The following is an 18,753-nucleotide window of genomic DNA, read 5'->3' on the forward strand; positions in this document are numbered from 1 at the left end:
CATACAACATGGCATTGTTAATGTAATTCTACCAAAGGTCACATGGAATAAAATGTAAGCGTAGGCCCATGGACCACTCACTGCCTGTGGCATTCCTCACTGAAGTATGTTATACAAGCAAGATTATGTAATTTCTCTCACTTCTAGGATAAAGTATATCTCTGGAACTTCTGCAATGGATTAAAACATTGAAGACTTATGTTGAACCAGAATCTGGGATTCCACATCTATCAACCTACCATATTTATATCTCAAACTTTCCCCAATGTACTCAGGAAGATATAAAAGATTTTCCTTACCATATTTTTTTCATCTCATCTATCTTTGAAGTAGGTTAGAGTTAGAAAGAACAAAATTAGCTCAAGTGAGTTCTGTGACTGAGTGCATATTTGAACTTGAGTCTCCACAGTTTTAGTCCATTTGATCAGTATACTACAATGGATCTCTTCCCATATCTTCCCAGATCTCCAAGCATGGACCATCACTCAGGAATTTGTGCCCATTTTAAATATCATATTATAGTATACACAGTCATTCTGTTCCCAGTTACTAGAGCCTTGATCCAGCAAAGAATTAAAAGTGCCTAAGGCCACTGATTTCAAAAGATGTAAACATACTATATCTGTGCTGCATTGTGACTTACACGTTTTACGGAGAATTGTATATTCTACTTGGTCAAAAAAGCAATTTTTAGATGAAATCCCTCTGCATCTGAGTGCCTATGCTCATTTTTTTTATTCTTGTTTTCTTAGGACTTATTTTTTCTTCTCTTTAACCTTTACTGATTTTGTCATTCTGAATGTCTAGAACGAAAACCTTTGAATGTTGTTCTATGTATGCATCTACATTTGGTAGTTCTGTTGACAGATTTTAGATGGATGTTTTGTGAGAATAATTCCTGTCATCCAGTCGCAAACCCAACATGTTCTTATAATGAAAGAGTCAAAATGTAATAAACAAAGCAAGAATAAGTAGCTCAGGTTCACCTCCAATCCCATTTGTAATCCTGCACACACATTTGGCCATTCACCAAATGTCATCACAGGTAAGACTGAAACAAGTTGATTCCGTACATCATCACTAGTTATTTGGCGGATTGAAGATTTTACTTCCCCAACATGACTGAAAGTGATGATCCCAACATAAGAATTTTCTTCCACTATTTGCAATAGATATATTTCTGCTGCCAGATGCAACTGACGGAGCCGATTGTTCTGTGTAAGACAAAATGTCACTCAGTAGTCAGTGATCAACTCAGAGGGGACCATTACTCAATGGTAGAGCATCTGAATAAGGAAACATTTATCTTTTAACAGCCAGTTTAACAAAGAGCTCTGGAGAACCTGAGAACCTCCATAAAGCTTTGGGTCATAAATCTGACTTGCAAGCCCTTCACCTCACTTCAGGTACTCAGGAGCTGGATAACATGCAACAGGGATAGGAAGAGACAAGACGACATGATCAGTAGTACTTAGGTTTAAAAGGTTAAAGCTACATGTTTAATTCTTATATCTTTTTGCATTTGTGTTAGGTGGAGTCATGCATAAGGCTGTGTAGAAGCTACATGGCTCTTTGGATTGATGATAATTGCAAATGTGGCTCTCTGCAAGCCATGGAATGGCTACCACTTCTCTGAAGAACCACTGCCAGCTGAAGCAGACAACAATAGCATAGGCAGACTAACAGCCTGACTCAATATAAGGAGACTTCATGTGTTAAAAATTAAAATTACATCAAAAAAGATTGGAACATTTGAGTGGAGCAATATCAGGAAGACTACATACTATATAACATAAAAACCTGCACATGCCTCTTGAAACAGAATGCTGTCTATAAACCCAAAACATAACTTGTGGGTTGGATCCAGAGATGCTGTTCTGATCACTGAGTAGTCTTCCAATCATGAAAGGATTCCTTACATTAGTGGTAGAGTCATTTCATTTTCATGTGATCTTTTGGATCCAACTTACTTCATACTTTTATTGACTCAGAGACTTACATGGCAATAGTTCTCCATAATGAATAATATGGTGAAAGGTATATTTGAAAGCACAATTTAAGACAAAAGGAAATTGTGTTCACTTTTACAATGTACACTGTGCATCCATTGCCCCCCTGCAAAGTTGGACTTTACCTTGTTCATGTTGCTGGAAATATCCAGGACTAAACAAATCACTCTGTCTTTAGCTTGTAGCAGTGTGAAGGTAGGAGAAACAGGAAGGCCGTTACTGGTCAGTGGGGGGATCATTTTAAAATCCTCAGAGCTCATGATTACATCCCAGGTGCTTTTATAACTGCACATCTTGTTCTGGAAATTGGGAGCCTCAGTATTATGGTTGCTTGCATTGCAGAATTCAAATTCCTAAAAGGGGACGGGGATGAAGAGATGCAACAGCAGAATGTAATGGATGCTACAGGAATATCCCCCAGACAGAATCTCCACATCCCCCACCAATATTCCTCCAGAAGCCATTTCCTTAATCATAGGAGAATATAGATTCAGGCGGCTACTGAAACAGCAGAACAAAGTTTTGAGTCCAGCGGCATCATTAAGATAAACCGCAAAATAAGGACTGTTGTGCCTTTAGTTTTCACTTGATTCCCTATTTCTTTTGAGACCACTTTTACCCACAGTTTTTTTCTAGAAACTGAATTTGAGTTGACTTTTTCTTATGTCTGGCCAACTCTTTGGCACCTACAGCACCCTTTTTGATTATTGCTATTGGGAAACTGCTCAATTTCCAGTTTATATATATTTTTAAAAATGTCTCTAATCCCATCCCTTGCAGAAATATGCCTTTTCCTCATAGCATAAGGTGAGCAGATTTCAACATTGGTAAAGTGGGACACCATTGACTGGGGAGGTTCTTGATTAAAAATTTGGTCTATATGGAGCAACAAAAATTTTCAGAGAACGTATAGAACACAAAAATAGTATTGTAGTATATAAATTTTTAATTTTAACATAAGTACAATTTTCCAGGTGCCCCCAGATGACCCTCCAAAAGTGGGACAATCTGGTCACCTTATCATAACAAGGAAGATTACAATTGGGACACACCAATTAAAGCAGATTATCAGGATCCCCCCACAGTTCTCTCATTTCTGGGCTGGCAGGTGAAAGGGGATATTGAAGGAGATTTGTATTTAGCACAGTTAGAGGAATTTTCTGGAATTTTTAGAATAGTCTCCTCCTATGTCTTGATTGGCTCATTTGAACATACTTCTTCCCTGCTTGCCTCCAGAATACAATGAATGAACACAGAACAGGATAATTAGTCAGTTTGGGTTCTCTCTCGCTCTCTGCTTTCTATACAGTGTTTAGCTCAGGGATAGTCAAACTGCAGCCCTCCAGATGTCCATGGACTACAATTCCCATGAGACCCTGCCAGCGAACAAGGTACATGGACATCTGGAGGGCCGCAATTTGACTACCCCTGGTTTAGCTTCACAATAAAAATATTTTCTTCCTTTTAAGCAGCTTGATGTCTCACCCTCTTTGCATATTTAAACACATTTGGCCCAGACACCTTCAATTGCTGGCATCTTCTCCAATATATATTGAAACAAGATCTGTGTTACTCAATAATGCAAAAAGCAATAAAAGTAATAAGGAAGGTTGTTTAAAAAACCCTCTCTGATTATACTTACCGAAGATAAGCTTTGCATATACATTATGGAAGATGACGCATTTTGATCTTTGTCATGTATGAAAGCACACCCTTCCTTTAAAAGTCCTGTCACTTTGTCAATGACACAGCTGCCTTCAGTGCAGGACTGTTTCTCGCAGACATACATTCCAGTAAGGTCCGAAGAACATCTAAAAATGTACACCAGACAACTACTTGTCAAAGAGCCTTGATTTCTAAATACTATATCAGTTTAAAAGAAAAGAAAATGAATTTCTGACGCAGCTAGAGATAAAGCAGATGATTGTTTTGCTTAAGAAAGCAACTCTGTATTTTTACTTAGAAGAACAGAATCCATAAATGTTACCTTGTGGCTTTAACTTGATTTTGTTCTGATATGTAGAAAGGTTTTTCATTATCATACTCATCAAACACACCCCACTGAAGATGGGACCATTCATGGACGAAAAGTCTGCCTATGTAAAGTATGGAAAGTACAATATTGATGCCTTATTGTAGCGAAAGAACAGCAGTAGCAAAAATTTGATAATGGTGATTGCAGTAGGAAATTATACTGTAGATTTGTCATTTCATGCTACCTTTTCACACAGACCTCAGGATAGCATACACGGTTCTTCCATTTATTACAACGACACTGTGGAGTAGAACTTAAAATCAGAGTTGAAACCCAGCTCCCTGGATCCTAAACCAACGCTCTCCAACCACTATACAACACTGGCTCATTTAGAATTCAAATCCTTACACTGATACACACGCCCACAAGCACAGCAAACAGCAGATGCCAGCCTTAGTTTCTCATCCTCCCAATCCAAATCAGGCCTCTACAAAGCTGTTAAATGATACTCTTGATGGGAATTTGAACCTGTAGAGCAGTCTTTATCAACTTTTTTTTGCTGTTGAGAACCCCCTGAAACATTCTTCAGCCTTCAAGGAACTTCAGAAGTGGTATAATTATGCAGAATATGGTTGGGAAGCATAGCTGTGTTCATGCCCACCTGGGGCCCTTCCCCATCCCCTCCAAGCCCATCATTGCTCATTTTGGGGGGGAACGCAGGTTGCCATGACCATATATGGTTATTTCACCCAATAAGTTCTTAACAATCTTAAACAACATATTAAACATTAATTAACTGCCTCCCATTTGGGAAACCTTCCAGGGCCATCAAGAAACCCCAGGGTTTCATGAAACCCTGGTTGAGAAAGTCTGCTGTAGAGTAGTCTCAAGTCCCCAGGATGGACTTTTGTACTTTGTAGCATGTAGTTTAGCTTCAACTGAGATGCCGTAAATAGAATTTATAACCTTTCACACTGAAATAACTGCTAAATAACTATTGAAAAGGGCCTTTCCTAATACGCATTTAATTTTAATTAAAGAATTAAATGGAAGAGAGAATAATTGACACTGCTGTGACTCCTCACTGGAGAGAAAACTGGGTATAAATACAGTGAATTAGATGAATAGCTTGGAACATTAGACACCACAGAGAATTTAGAAGTGTCATGTTTATCTTCCTTAGGGGGGCCCATCTGATCTTCCCAGTGCACGGACCTCACCCAAAGACCTGGTGGAAGAGCTCCATCTTGCAGGCTCTGTGGAATGTCACAAGCTCCTGCAGGGCCCACAGCTCTTCCAGGAGCTCATTCCACCAGGTAGGGGCCAGGATTGAGAAGACTCTGGCCCTGGTCGAGGCCAAGTGAGCTTCTCTGGGGCCAGGAATGACCAACCATTTGGCACCCACAGAGTGCAAGGCCCTGCAGGGGGCATAAGCTGACAGGTGGTCCCTCAGATATGTGGGTCCTAGACCGCAAAGGTCAAAACCAGAATCTTGAACCTGATTCAGGCCACAACTGGCAACCAATGAAGCTGCCTCAGCACAGGGTGGATATGGGCCCTCCAAGGTGTTCCTGTGAGGACCATAGCAGCTGCATTTTGCAACAGCTGCAAATTCCAGGTCAGGGACAAGGGCAGGCCTGCATAGATAAAGTTACAGAAATCAATTCTGGAGGTGACCGTTTCATGGATCACCATGGCTAGGTGTTCAGAAGACAGATAGGGCCCTAGCAGCCTGGCCTGGCGAAGATGGAAAAATGCCTGGTGGGTTACTTTCTTGACCTGTGCCTGGGAAGCACGCTTCCTGATCTGCCCACTTCTTTCCCAACCATAGGACTTCCATCTTGGATGGGTTAAGTTTCAGGCAACTCTGCTCAAGCCAGCCAGGCACGGCTTCCAAACATCTGGCAAATGGTTCTGGGGGGGGAGTCAGTGTGGCCGTCCATGGGGAGATAGAGCTGGGTGTCATTGGCATATTGATGACAACCCAGCCCAAAGCTCTGGACCATAAATATGTTTAAAAAATGTGGGGGAGAGCACTGCCCACTGAAAAATTCCACAAGGAGGCTGACAGGAGCGCAAAAACTCATTCCCCACTGCCACCTTCTGGTTCCGGTTTAAGAGGATGGAGCATAGCCAGCAAAGAGCTGTACCCCGTATACCAGTTCCAGCAAGGCGGTGGGCCAAAAACTCATGGATGACCAAAGGCAGATGACACATCTAACATTACAAAAATGGCCAACCCGCCCCAATCCAGCTGGCGCCAGAGATCATCCATCAGGACTACCAACACCGACTCGACCCATTGGACAGATATACTGCAAATATCTTTCATATGCCCAGGAAGTCAGTCACAGGGACTCTACATTTTTCCAGCAAACAAACCTCAGTATTCAGTGATCTGAAAAATGTGACTGCCATTATCCCCATAGTTAGGAACCTTACTATAGTATGAGGGGTGGAACGCAATCTAGTTGTGCAAAGGGCATAAGTATTACAAATGTAATGATGAACAGCAGGACTCAAATGTGTGCATCGTTAGGAAGCCAGTTTGACGTAGTGGTTAGTATGTCAGACCAGGACTTAGGAGATCTCAGTTCAAGTTTAAACTCAGCCACGAATCTCACTGACATGGCAATAGTAAGATAATTTTTCTGTGCTTAAGCACCATTAAATAAAGTGAGAATTACTTCTGAGTAGACATGACTGGGGAAGGCACTGGCAAACCACCCCGTATTGAGTCTGCCATGAAAACGCTAGAGGGCGTCACCCCAAGGGTCAGACATGACTCGGTGCTTGCACAGGGGATACCTTTACCTTTACCTTTAGACATGTTTAGGACTTCTCCATGAGTGACCTTGAGCTAGTCTGTCACTCAGCTTAAACTACTATTTCAAAGGGTTGCTGGCAGGAAAAAATGGATGATGGTGACCCATGTACACTGTCCTGAGCTTTTTCAAGGCATGATGCGATAAAATATGGTAGACATATTTCTTGAAGATCTTTATAGCAATAAAGTTATATAGCTATATAATATAACAATAAAATGATCAGTGATAATAAAACAACACCAATTGAAGAACTTGTTTTTGAAAACTTTATTTCCTTTACTTCCTTCTTCACAGGCTAAGCACTTAGACTTTAGAGGGGACAATCCAGATCTGCTTCTTCTAAAAAAGAAATGCAGTTTGACAAACTCCAGCAATGATAGTTCCTCTCTTCACAGCTCTCCTGTGCCATGTTGTGGGAACCCTCCCATTCCCATCCTCTCCAAGTCTCGATCACATAACCACATAGATTTGGAACATAAAAAAACAAAAGCCAACTGAAAGCAGTCCTGAACACACAATTGAGTAGCTCTGAGTTAAAAAGGGAACCACTTATGCTGAAAGAATACAGGTAGAGGTGATTTGTTTAAATTTACCATATGAGCCATAAATGTCAACTAAGTCATCATTTATTAGAAATTCAGGGGTGAAATGTATATATTTTCCCTTTTCTCCACATCCTGCATATTGTAATGTATATGGGTCATTTCCATGTTTCCAATAAGGAGGAGCAACAATGACATCAGCCTAAAAATGTAAAAAGTCATACAAAATAATCAGAATCAGGCCTTTATTGGCATACAGAGGAATCTTATACAACAAATGAGTGGAATATACACTGGTAAAATACTGAGAAACAGCACATAGATCTATTATTCACGGGCCGAAATGCCCACATGGGCATGGCCTGGCCCAGGGCCACAGAAGGCCCGCATTATGCGAATGCGGGAACTTCCGTGGTCCCCAGAATACCGCGGGAGCTGGCGGGGGCTGGGGCTGGGGTGGGGCAGTGCCATGTATAATCCACAGCGCCAGGCCTTTCAGCCCACCCGGCCCCGACGTACGGTGTTCCCGCAGGGACACTGCACGACCCTGCGAGCTCCATGGACCCATGGACCCGGCAGGGATATCCACCAGCATCCACCGTGGTGGGAGGGTGGCATGCCACTCTCCACCAGCATGCAGTGGGGGCCCAGCTCCTACCCACTCCCCCCTGGCTGCTGCCACTGGCCAGCAGCATCCTGGGCTTCCTGGCCCCAGCACACAGCGTGGCATGAGCATATGCCGGGGAGCCCTGCCCCCGTGCATACGCGGGGAATGGCAGGTCATCCTGCCCTGCCGCAATGGCATGGCGGCCACCCGGAGGAGCAGCCACCATGCATAATGGATCTATGTCCCTCAATTAATATTATATCACATTCCCAGTTTCATAGCAATATTTATTATATTCCAGCACGCATGCTACAATACAATAAGCATGATTTTTTAAAGTACTCTTTATTTATGCATGACTACAGCTAAAATGAAAATAACCCTTAACATGTTTTCCTTTCTTGTCAACTTCAGTTAATAAAGCAACACAATTAATATCTGTAATATATGAAAGGGAACACATGTGGTTTTCCCCTAAGACTCATAAATGGTCATCCTCCCAAACTAGATAAACTGCCAATCCCACCTTCTATATGCTGATGATACAGTCATGCTTTCCTATTCCAGAATTGGTCTGAAAATATATTTGAACGCTTTCTATGAATATTGCCAACTTAATGACCTATCGATTAACTTCGAAAAAAACAAAGTGATGGTCTTTGCACAGAAGTGGTCTCCCTTAAACTGGCATATTGGTGGTCATCAAACTGAGCAGGTCAAATGGTTCAAATACTTAGGAATCACCTTCCAACATAATTTGCACTGGACCAAACATAGAAATAGGATTATTTTGCCAGCTAAATGTTCTACTACCCATCTAAACCATTTTTTCTTCCTCAAAGGTAATCAGTTTGTCCCAGCTGCCTGTCGTGTTTGACTCAAAAATTCTTTCCCAAATTTTATATGGCATCCCTCTGTGGACCTCAGCTTTTAACAAAAACTTGGAAAGGTTACAGTCTGTCTTTTTCCGGCAGATTTTGGGAACTCCAAATTGTGTCCCTTACTTATGTTTCGAAATCGGCCATAATCTTTTCGAAACTAAGGCCTGGATTTCTACCTTCAAATATTGGCTAAAACGGCATTTTAGGGTTCGATCAGATAGTCTATTGGCCTGTTTATTGAGAGACTCTTTTAAATGTAAATGGTTCTCTACCATCCTGACTATACTCCAACAAACTGGCATTGACTACAATTACATCTTATCTCTGAATGAATCTTCCATTATGCGCCAAATTAAACAGAGGCTCCTTGATCAGGAATTCCAAAAAGTCCATCCTACTGTCCCGGCAATTTGCTCTCCCCGTGCTCTTGGTCTCCAAGTGAAGCATGGGATAATGCCGGCTTATTTCTATAACTTGCCAAATCCCCTTTATCGCAGAGCGTTTTCGCTTGCGCGGCTCAACACCTTTCCATCCAAAGTATTACAAGGGAGATTTGCCAAGATTCCTTTCGAAAATCGACTATGTCCCTGTGAATGAAACACTTCTGACACCATGCAACATATCTTACTGGATTGTCCCTTGTTTATTGTCCAGCGAAGGCATGTTATACCTCCTATACCCAAATGGAGAAATCATTCAAAAGACCTGATCTGCCAATTTTTGTTGAGCGATAAGGATGCCAAAGTCACCTTTATTGCGGCTGAATTTTTGTTTTCAGTTTTTAAACTTAAACTGCTTGATGTATCCTGACTATCTCTGTTCATTTTGCTAATCTGCTTTATGCCAATAAAGGTATTTTCTTGAATACCCACAAGGTATACAAACTAAACGAAGACACCCTAATTGTCAGTCACCATGAGCTTCTAAAATGTAGAAAAACAACAAATACATATCTAAACACCGCCCGCGGCGCCCCGGGGGTGCCGCTGACTAAATAATTCGCTAAGGGGTTCTGGGGCGGGATCTGTCCGTGATGAGGAAGGGTCCGGATTGGACCCTTCCTCTGGACAGACAATCGGAGGGACCAATTGGCAGGCGCAAAGCGCCTGCCTATTGGTCCCTCTGATTCCCAGCCCCAGCAACTGCGAGCTGCGCGCAGCGCAGCTCACAGTTGCTCCCGGCCTGATGCGGCGAGAGGCGCGAAGCGCGGCTGCCAGGGGCTCCCTGCCCGGTGGCCTGATGCGGCGAGAGGCGCTTCGCACCTCTCACCGCGTCAGGCCGCCCCCTCAAACAGCCGCTGCCACTGAGAGCCCACCCAGAGGACCGCCGCCGGGGGACACAAAGGTTAGTTCCTAGCGCCCGCTGTATTCCTCATACAGCAGGCTATATTACTAGTTTTAAATAAATCAATAAATAATCTGGACATCCCTGTCTTCATTTTGCACACATCTAACACACACATGCAAATGGAAAAGGGGAAAAATGCTTTTTCTCCTGGCTATCTCTTTACATGAGCCTCCTTGTATCAGCCGAGCCAGGTTTTACTTTACTGTTACTTATAACAATGAAAGTTGCTGCCAAAGGACTGGTGATAGCCCCTTTTAAGTGTGTACAGTAAGAGAGGTATTCTGGCCAGATACTGATAGGACCTTAAATTAATTTTGAAAATTTAAGAAGCAATGATGTAGTGTACTATCAACTTCCACTTGACAAAAAGAAAACATTCAATTTGGGAAGATGGAACAAAAATTCCAGTTAGGTGTAGGGATGGGCACAAACTATGCAAATGGGGTTCAGTTTGTGGCATGCCCTGTTGGCAAACCACTGACTGTCACAATTGTTTAACTGGTTTGGTTTGTTAGGTTCATCAGACACTAGAACTGCCTCCAACATGCTATAGACACCAATTTTAGCACCCCAAAGAAGGTGCCCCTGGGGAAATGACTGCTGGTTCAAACTTGGAGGGCATGTAGAGGAGCATATGGGGGAAGTCCCCTGCAAGTTTGGCATCTCTAGCTTGCACATGGATCCATTTTATACACTCCTGAACCTTCTGAACCTGTGCCTTTCAAAAGCAGACCAATTAGTCAAAATCAAGTCTCAGTGTATTTTCTGGGTATCACTCCGCTATTTGCATAGGTAAAGCACTGCATTAAATGCCTCTGTCAGCACTGTACCATAAATATCAAAAACTCAAAAAGCCCCACCAGGCTCTGCCTACTTTCTTTAAAAACCTGCTAGGTACCTGGAAATATGCTGGCAAGCACCTTGGACACCATGTTAGGAACCCCAATATAAGCAGACCAATGTTTTGACTATAGGGCAACTTTACATGTTCATAGCTTGACTGTATTAAGCTGTTTTCTATGCTGGTGAATAAATGCAAAGGATTGTGTTTCCTGATGCATGTCACAAGCCAGGATGTGATAGTACCATTGTACAGATGTGGTTCCAGCATCCTTGTAGGATTACAGTATGCATTTTCCATTCTTGGCAACTTCAAGTTTTACAAAACAAATCTCACAGAGCGGCAAAATACATTAATTTTTGGTACCCCAGTCAGAAACCAATGTTATCAGAGGTCAGCTATAGCAGTGGTCCCCAACCTGCGGGCCGCGGCCCGGCGCTGGGCCGCAAAGGCCATGGCGCCGGGCCGCAGCTCCCTCTCCCCGCCCCTCCCCCCCGCAGTAAAAAACTTCCCAGGCCGCAAGCTTGCAGCCCGGGAAGCTACTTACTGCGGGAGGGCGGGGAGAGGGAATCAGGGCCGGGCCGCGCCCGCGCGGCCCGCGGGTGCGGCCCGATCCACGGGTGCGGCCCGCGGGCGCGGCCGGGTGCGGCTCGTGGGCACGGCCCAATGCCCTGCCGGTCCCCAGCCTAATAAAGGTTGGGGACCACTGAGCTATAGGATATAGACAGCAGGCAGCTAGAGTCCACCTTCTTACAAATAACCCACAAGTCCCATGGCCATTCCTGCCATTATTCCCCCGACACTTATTCCTATAGCTCTATCTGCCCTACCCCTTAACCCAATTCACTTTCATAACTTTCATACAGTTAGGAGGTGTAAGATTTCCTTGAGTAAACCAATTCTTACCTTTACGTATAGTTCTTGCTTTGCTTTCTCATACTCCTTTGCTTTCCATGCTTTAGGTATTAAGATTTTGATACTCCCCAAATAGACCCTTCTTTGTGTAGCATTGAATAAATAAAAAGAAGCCTCAGTAATCATTTCCTGATAAGAACACGTAATAACAAGAGAATGCATTAGCAGGAATGATTAGCTTATGTAAGTATGTTTCTATCTGAAGAGGAAAGTGAAGGGTTCATAAATATTTCCACTGTCAGCTAGTCAAATTGGGAGGATACTTCGAAGGAAAAAGAAACAGTGATATGAGAGTTATTTATTTATTTTAGATTTATATGCTGCCCTTCCCCAAGGGCTCAGCGTGGATAGTGTTAGCATAAGAATGAACAGGAACTCCCCAGACCACCAATTCATGCCACTTGTATGAACTCAGGGGACAGCATTACAGAAACAAATAATTTCTTTGTCAGCTCCCCATATTAACGCCTTACAACCAACCTATAAGGATTCCTGATGTAAACTACGTGGAAAAGGCAAGGTCAGGTAGGGTGGCCCTATCCTTTGCCACAGCAAGGTCCAGGATCAGCAGCAACATACTGCCTCTTGCATGGCCAGGTCAGGATGCCCAATCCTTTAGCACAGTGATGCTAGCCCTGTCCTATCCCATGCCACAGCAAAACTTGGTGGTTCCATCCTGTTCCTTACTGCAGAAAAGTGAGGCCAGGTGGGGCGGCCTTGTCACTTACCACAGCAAGGCCTGGGTTAGGGAGTCCCATCCTTTCCCTTGTCATAATGTGAGGTGAGGCAGCCCAGCCTAGCCCTTGCCAGCTCCGGGTTGGGAAATATCTGGAGACTTTGGGGTTAGAGCCTGGGATAGATGGGATTTGGGGCAGGGAGGGACCTCTATGGAATATAATGCTATGGAGTCTACCCTCCAAAGCAGACATTTTCTCCTGGGAACTGATCTCTGTCACCTGGAGATGAGATATAAAACTGGGATATAAAATCGAGTCCCCAATGGGGAGAAAAGGAGGGTATAAATGAAGTAAATATAGCACAGAGGCTTTAGAATGTTGCATGTCTTGCCAAAAGGCCTATGAACAATAAGAATTCGGAATTTTCACAAAGTAAATTTATGGCCCCAGAGATCTCTTCACTGAGAAGAACAAGCTTTAATTTTAATTTTAATTTTAATTTTAATTTTAATTTTAATTTTAATTTTAATTTTAATTTTAATTTTAATTTTAATTTTAATTTTAATTTTAATTTTAATTTTAATTTTAATTTTAATTTTAATTTTAATTTTAATTTTAATTTTAATTTTAATTTTAATTTTAATTTTAATTTTAATTTTAATTTTCACCAGCCCTTCCAGCTGGCTTGGGGCAGCTTACAACCTATCAATAAAACAACAATGAGTTCATAAAACAATAAAAACAAAACTCTATTATTAATATAACATTAAAATCTATTAAACCATAAAATCAACTGAGGTTATATATTGCTCTTGGTTGTTGTTGAGGTGGTTCTATTTAATTCTTGATCTAATTTCTGGATGTTGGTTTCCAGTGGAATGCAGGGTACCCTTGTGGAGGGAAGCCCAATGATGTTCTGGATCTTATTATTTCAGGAATTCATTGCCCCCCACCAAATGCCTGGTGGGAGAGCTCTGTTTTGCAGGCCCTCTGGACTCTTCTGTGAGTTCATTCTGGTTGAGGTCAGATGTACCTGTTTGGGGTCAGGGATCACCAGCCTGTTGGACTTGGCAAATGTCCTGTTCTTCGGGGTGATCTAGTCAGCCCAGACTGAGTATTGTCTTAAATGTTAATGCCATCATCTTAAACTGGATCTGGAATTCAACTGGAAGCTAGTACTGTTGCTGCGAGGCTGGCCCAATATGAGCCCTCCGTGGTGTTCTTGTGAGGACACTGGCCACTGCATTCTACACCAGTTGTGATTTCCGGATTAAAGTCAAGGGTAGGCTCACATAGGGTGAGTTACAGAAGTCTAAGTTGGAGGTGACTGTGACCAGGTATTCCAGACTCAGGTAGGGTGCCACTAGCTTCACCTGACAAAGATGGAGAAATGCCAGTTGAGCTGCCTTTGTAACCTGTGTCTCCATTGAAAGGGAGGCATCAAAGATTACATCCAAATTCCTAGTGGACTATGTAGTCAGCTGCATGCTGTCAAGGCAAGGCAATTGTGCTTCTTCACCGGCCCTTTCCTACCCAACCACAGGAGCTCTGTCTTGGAGATCAGGCAACTCTGCATAAGCCAAACCATCACTGCTTCCAAACAACTGGAGAATATTTCAGAGGGAAATATGGCTGACCATCCATTAGGAAAGTCAGCTGGGTATCATCCACATACTGATGACATGCAAGCCTGAACCCCCAAACCAGCAGGGCTACAGGATGCATTAAGATGTTAAAGTGGGAGAGAGGATCATGCCCTGTGGAGCTCTACAAGGGAGCTGGCAGTAGGTTATCTCCTACTGCAGCCCTCTGTCCTCAACCTGGAAAAGGAGATCAGCCCCTGAAGGGATGTCCCCCATATTCCAGTGTCAGCAGCTTGTGATTCCCAATCAGTTGTGAGACCAGCTGGCCTAGACGAGACACAATGTAGTGTAGAGAAAAATGAATCAGGAGATAAGGAGGAGATGTGACATGAGAACTTGTAGGAGGCGAGTGGGCCAGGAGTGGTTTCAGAATTTGCTGGGCCTGTAGCACCAGAGCAGGTTTAAGGATTCGTGGGGCCCCAGCAGAGTATAGTTGTGGCAGGAGCAGCCAGACTGAGGGCAGAGGGGTCACCCCCAGTGGAAAGGAGTGTCACTCTAAGGGTCCTGGACATCCTGAAGTTCTGGTACATTCTGAAAAGGCTGCCATTTCATCATAACATTTCTGAACCACTGTCATAAACGAGTGTGTGAGTGAGCCTGGCACCAGTCTCACTGGTTACAACACAAGGTTATGTAGATCACAGAATCTTTGCTGTTCTGTTCATGACCACCCAAAACATAGATCCACTCTAGGGCAATCTGCAGATGATGACAACATATTTTCTAACGTTAGTATACAGCAACAAGGACCAAAAACATTCTTTTAAAATTAAAAGAACATGACTACCCAAATTTAAAGATTCCATCCATGTGTGGGGGAATTACACCACCAGGAGAAATTCAGTAGGTACAGCTTTTCCAACAGGGAAAGGGAAGTACCAGCTGCTGAGTGTGTTGTGTCAAGCCATAAAGGTGCTGTCATTTATTGATTTGAACCCTTCCCATTAGAAAGGGTTACAAGTGCACCCAGCATGCAGCTATTAAAAACACACTTCTTTAAACCTGAACAACTCTATGCAGAATGTGGATTCATATCTGTTTCCTGGACAGAGTTGTCTGAGTTAGGAGGTATTTGCAAAAATAAATCTCCAGCAGCTTTCATGAAAATATACCAGAGAGTGAAGCTGTTGGCCAGTTCTCTGCAGATTGGGTGACCAGTCACACATTGCCAGAGGTCTCTTACCTTAAGATTGGTGATGATTTTCTGATCTTCAGGAACTAAGGGATTAATGGCAACAAGTAGACTATCATAAGCTCTGCCTTGCAGCAGCACAGCGGTTTCCCCCACGAAGACATGCAGGAGCATGAGCCCCAGGCCCAGTAGCCAACCAACAGGAGCTGCTGCTGCATTGCTGGGTCTTGTGTCCATTTTGCAAAGCACTTTGCCACTAGATTATAGAGCAGGCAGCAACCTGCACTTACCTGTACACAGTAGATAGGAGGAAGTGCAGTGAGTCCTTTTTTAAAAAAGCAAATAGGGTGGATTTAGATGTTTCTTAACTCCTGCTCTTTAGGCGGATCCCTACTTGATCATTATCTGCCTTTGTATTCATCAAGGAAGTTTCCCAAGGAGAGAAGTAGTTTCTTTTATGTGTGCATGAGTATGTACATGCCTTGAGGCCGCCCCCTAACTTGTCTGCACTCATCTTGGTAGGAGACACGTGGCTGAGTACCTTGCAGCTTCCAGCAACACTCACAGAAAGGCATGAACCCAAGACGGCTGAAATGTCCTGGCTTGTGAACTAACTGTTAAGTCAAAGCAGAAGCTCCTAGGGTGCATGAGGGAATCTGCTACTGTACTTTTAAGAACCTGGATTGGACTGGACACATTGATTTTGTGTTGACTGTTTCAATTTGGACAAAATTAACATTATTGGGAATAATAATATTTCAATTGGTCAAGATTAACATTATGGAGAATAAAACAAAGTTTTATTCAAGGTATAAGCTTTTGTGTGCATGCACACTTTGCCAGATATAGAAGTTTATACCTTGGATAAAACTCTTAAAGGTGCCACTGGACTCTAACTTTGTTCTGCTGCTTCAGACCAACACATCTGAATCTATCTTTATGGGAATAATTATAATAACAACAGTGAAGGTATATATTACAACCTTATCTATTATTCAATAATATTCAGGGGGTAGCATATTGGTCTGCAGTAGAACAGGTAGATTTTATTCCATGAGTGGATTAGATTTTGAGGGTTTGCATTTTTTTAGAACCAAAGCATTTGATAATGGGAGATTTGACTTTCAAATGCTCAAACCCTGAAAATGCTACTAGATTTGAATCTAGCTGTTCAATAATATTCAAAGTAGCATAATGTCTTCATTGTGCCTCTTTAAATAGAAAGAACTGAGAGCCATGCCACACCCGATTTAAAAAGTGAGAGCCTTACCCTGTTCTGCATGATGTTGTAAACATCCAGCATTACATCTGTAAACCGGCAGCTACATCCTCCATTTTAAAGTGCTTATAGGGGAATCGACAAAACTGGCTTACTTAAAATATCATGCTAGCAGGTTGAGAGCAGCATGGAAGGATTCTGAGGATAGAATGTCCTATTTGTCTTTAAGGTGGGTATCCGGTTGTTGAAGAAACAGAACAGAGTTTTAGTCCAGTGGCACCTTTATGACCAACAGAATTTTATTCTGAGTATAAGCTTTTATGTGCATGCAAAAAGCTTATACCCAGAATTTTAAAATGCTGGTTTAAAGGGGCCACAAGACTCAGACTGTCTATGTGTCACATTTTTCTTTATTCTTGTATTATTTTTTATTTGTATATTTTATTTGCTTAATAATTTGTTATAGAAGTTGTACTGGAATCTGTGCCAGTCACCAATCTGCTATGGAAACTTGCTGGGTGGCCTTGGGCCAAACATTCTCAGACTAACCTACCTCACAGGGTTGTGAGGACCAAAGTGCAGCCCACTTATGGTGATCCCTGAGGGTTTCCAAGGCATGAGACTTTCAGAAGTGGTTTGCCATTGCCTGCCGCTGCCTAGCAACCCTGGATCTCCTTGTTGTCTTCCATGGCAGTACTAATCAGAGCCGACCTTGTTTAGCTTCTGAGATCTGACAAGGTCAGGCTAAGCCTGGGGCATCCACTTTGCCACTATAGCAAGAAACAATGCAATTCACTAACTATATGCAAGGTTTACAGAGTGGTCAGTCTTGGTTGAAAGAGAAGTGGAGAGCTAGCTAATGTTTGCGGTTTAAATATCACCCAAATGAAGCTGTACAGCTGACAAAAGAAAAATAAATCTCAAGGAATTTAAAAAATTATATATAATAAGTTAGTTGATTACATTGTTATTTGCTATCTATCATCTTCTATCTAAATAAAGTATTATTCTCTCATGTTGTACATATGGGGAAGGGGGTAATGTGCTTTTTACTATTTCTACTATCAAGTACATGTTCCTGATACTTAAACCACCACATGCCACACAACAGTCATTTTGTGAGCCCGCTAGATGTCAATATAACAAAAGCCATAGATTCTCCGGAACTGTGTTACTTAGACAATAGCGGGACTACAAGCTGAGTCTAAAACACACAAATGATCTACAGGGCTTCAGGATTTCCTGAACTAACACGTACTGAAGAGAATACCAGATAGTTGGATCACCACTTTACCATTTTCTTCTCCACCTGGGACAGAAGCAGCAAGATGATTTTAGGAATTCCATTCTAGACAGAATACTCACGATAACTTTGGCTTCCTCTCAAATGTGTTGGTGACAAGCGCAACGTATTCTGTGAGTTTCTCCAGAATCTGTGATTTTTCACTAAGCAGAAAGACAACTGAATATCTGGTATAATCATCAATGAAAGTTAGAAAGTATTAATAATTACCAATGGTTGGGGTAGGTAATGGTTCACAAATATAACTATTAATTCCAGTGGCTTCTTTGCTCTCTTCTCACTCAGCTTTGGAAAGGGTTTGTTAACCACTTTGGATAAAATGTAACATATACATTTAGCATTTTTGTATCCAGAAAAGTCCATGCTGTTGGTCAGACTTTTTTGTTCCATATCTTGAATGGCTGGATTCCTATGGCCCAGTCTCCTTTGCCAAATTGCATGCAGCTTTCATGAGCACATGACTTTGCAATGTTAACCTCTTCTGGTAATTCATCACAAGATTCATTCAAGTCCATTTGGTCTGGCATAATTTCAAAATCATCTTCCTAACAGTAAAGACTTTTGCATCTTATCCCCATCATACAGATTTTTCCATTTTTCCCAGAATGCATTGCCATTTTTAAGATGTAGTTCAAATCCCAAGACATCTAATTTCAATAATAAAAATGGGCAACTTTTAAAGTCAAGGATATATATAAAAAATTCATGAATGCTGCCTTATGGCAGTCTGAAGAAGTAGTGTTGGTTCTTATATGCCACTTTTCTCTACCAGAAGGAGTATCAAAGTGGCTTACAATCACCTTCCCTTTCCTCTTCCCACAACAGACACCCTGT

At 42.3% G+C, this 18,753-nt stretch overlaps 1 protein-coding gene across 3 annotated transcripts in view; it reads right to left on the reverse strand.

Moving 5' to 3' along the window:
- Positions 1 to 15,868, reverse strand: part of LOC143835468 (calcium-activated chloride channel regulator 2-like) — a 30,038-nt gene extending 14,170 nt beyond the window's left edge. Inside the window, exons 1-8 of one of the 3 annotated variants that reach the window (XM_077333110.1) lie at positions 15,688 to 15,868; positions 15,449 to 15,483; positions 11,937 to 12,074; positions 7,406 to 7,556; positions 3,997 to 4,105; positions 3,652 to 3,820; positions 2,135 to 2,362; positions 987 to 1,214 (exon numbers count right to left, since the gene is read on the reverse strand). In XM_077333110.1, coding sequence (XP_077189225.1) covers positions 987 to 1,214; positions 2,135 to 2,362; positions 3,652 to 3,820; positions 3,997 to 4,105; positions 7,406 to 7,556; positions 11,937 to 12,071 — 1,020 coding nt within the window. In that variant the 5' untranslated portion in view covers positions 12,072 to 12,074; positions 15,449 to 15,483; positions 15,688 to 15,868. Of the gene's footprint in view, positions 1 to 986; positions 1,215 to 2,134; positions 2,363 to 3,651; positions 3,821 to 3,996; positions 4,106 to 7,405; positions 7,557 to 11,936; positions 12,075 to 15,448 lie in introns of all 3 variants that reach the window. The other 2 variants (XM_077333111.1, XM_077333108.1) reach the window with 2 other exon arrangements.
- Positions 15,869 to 18,753: the final 2,885 nt, after the last annotated feature.

Source organism: Paroedura picta, chromosome 4, assembly GCF_049243985.1.
Source record: "Paroedura picta isolate Pp20150507F chromosome 4, Ppicta_v3.0, whole genome shotgun sequence".
NCBI classification, from domain to species: Eukaryota; Metazoa; Chordata; class Lepidosauria; order Squamata; family Gekkonidae; genus Paroedura; species Paroedura picta.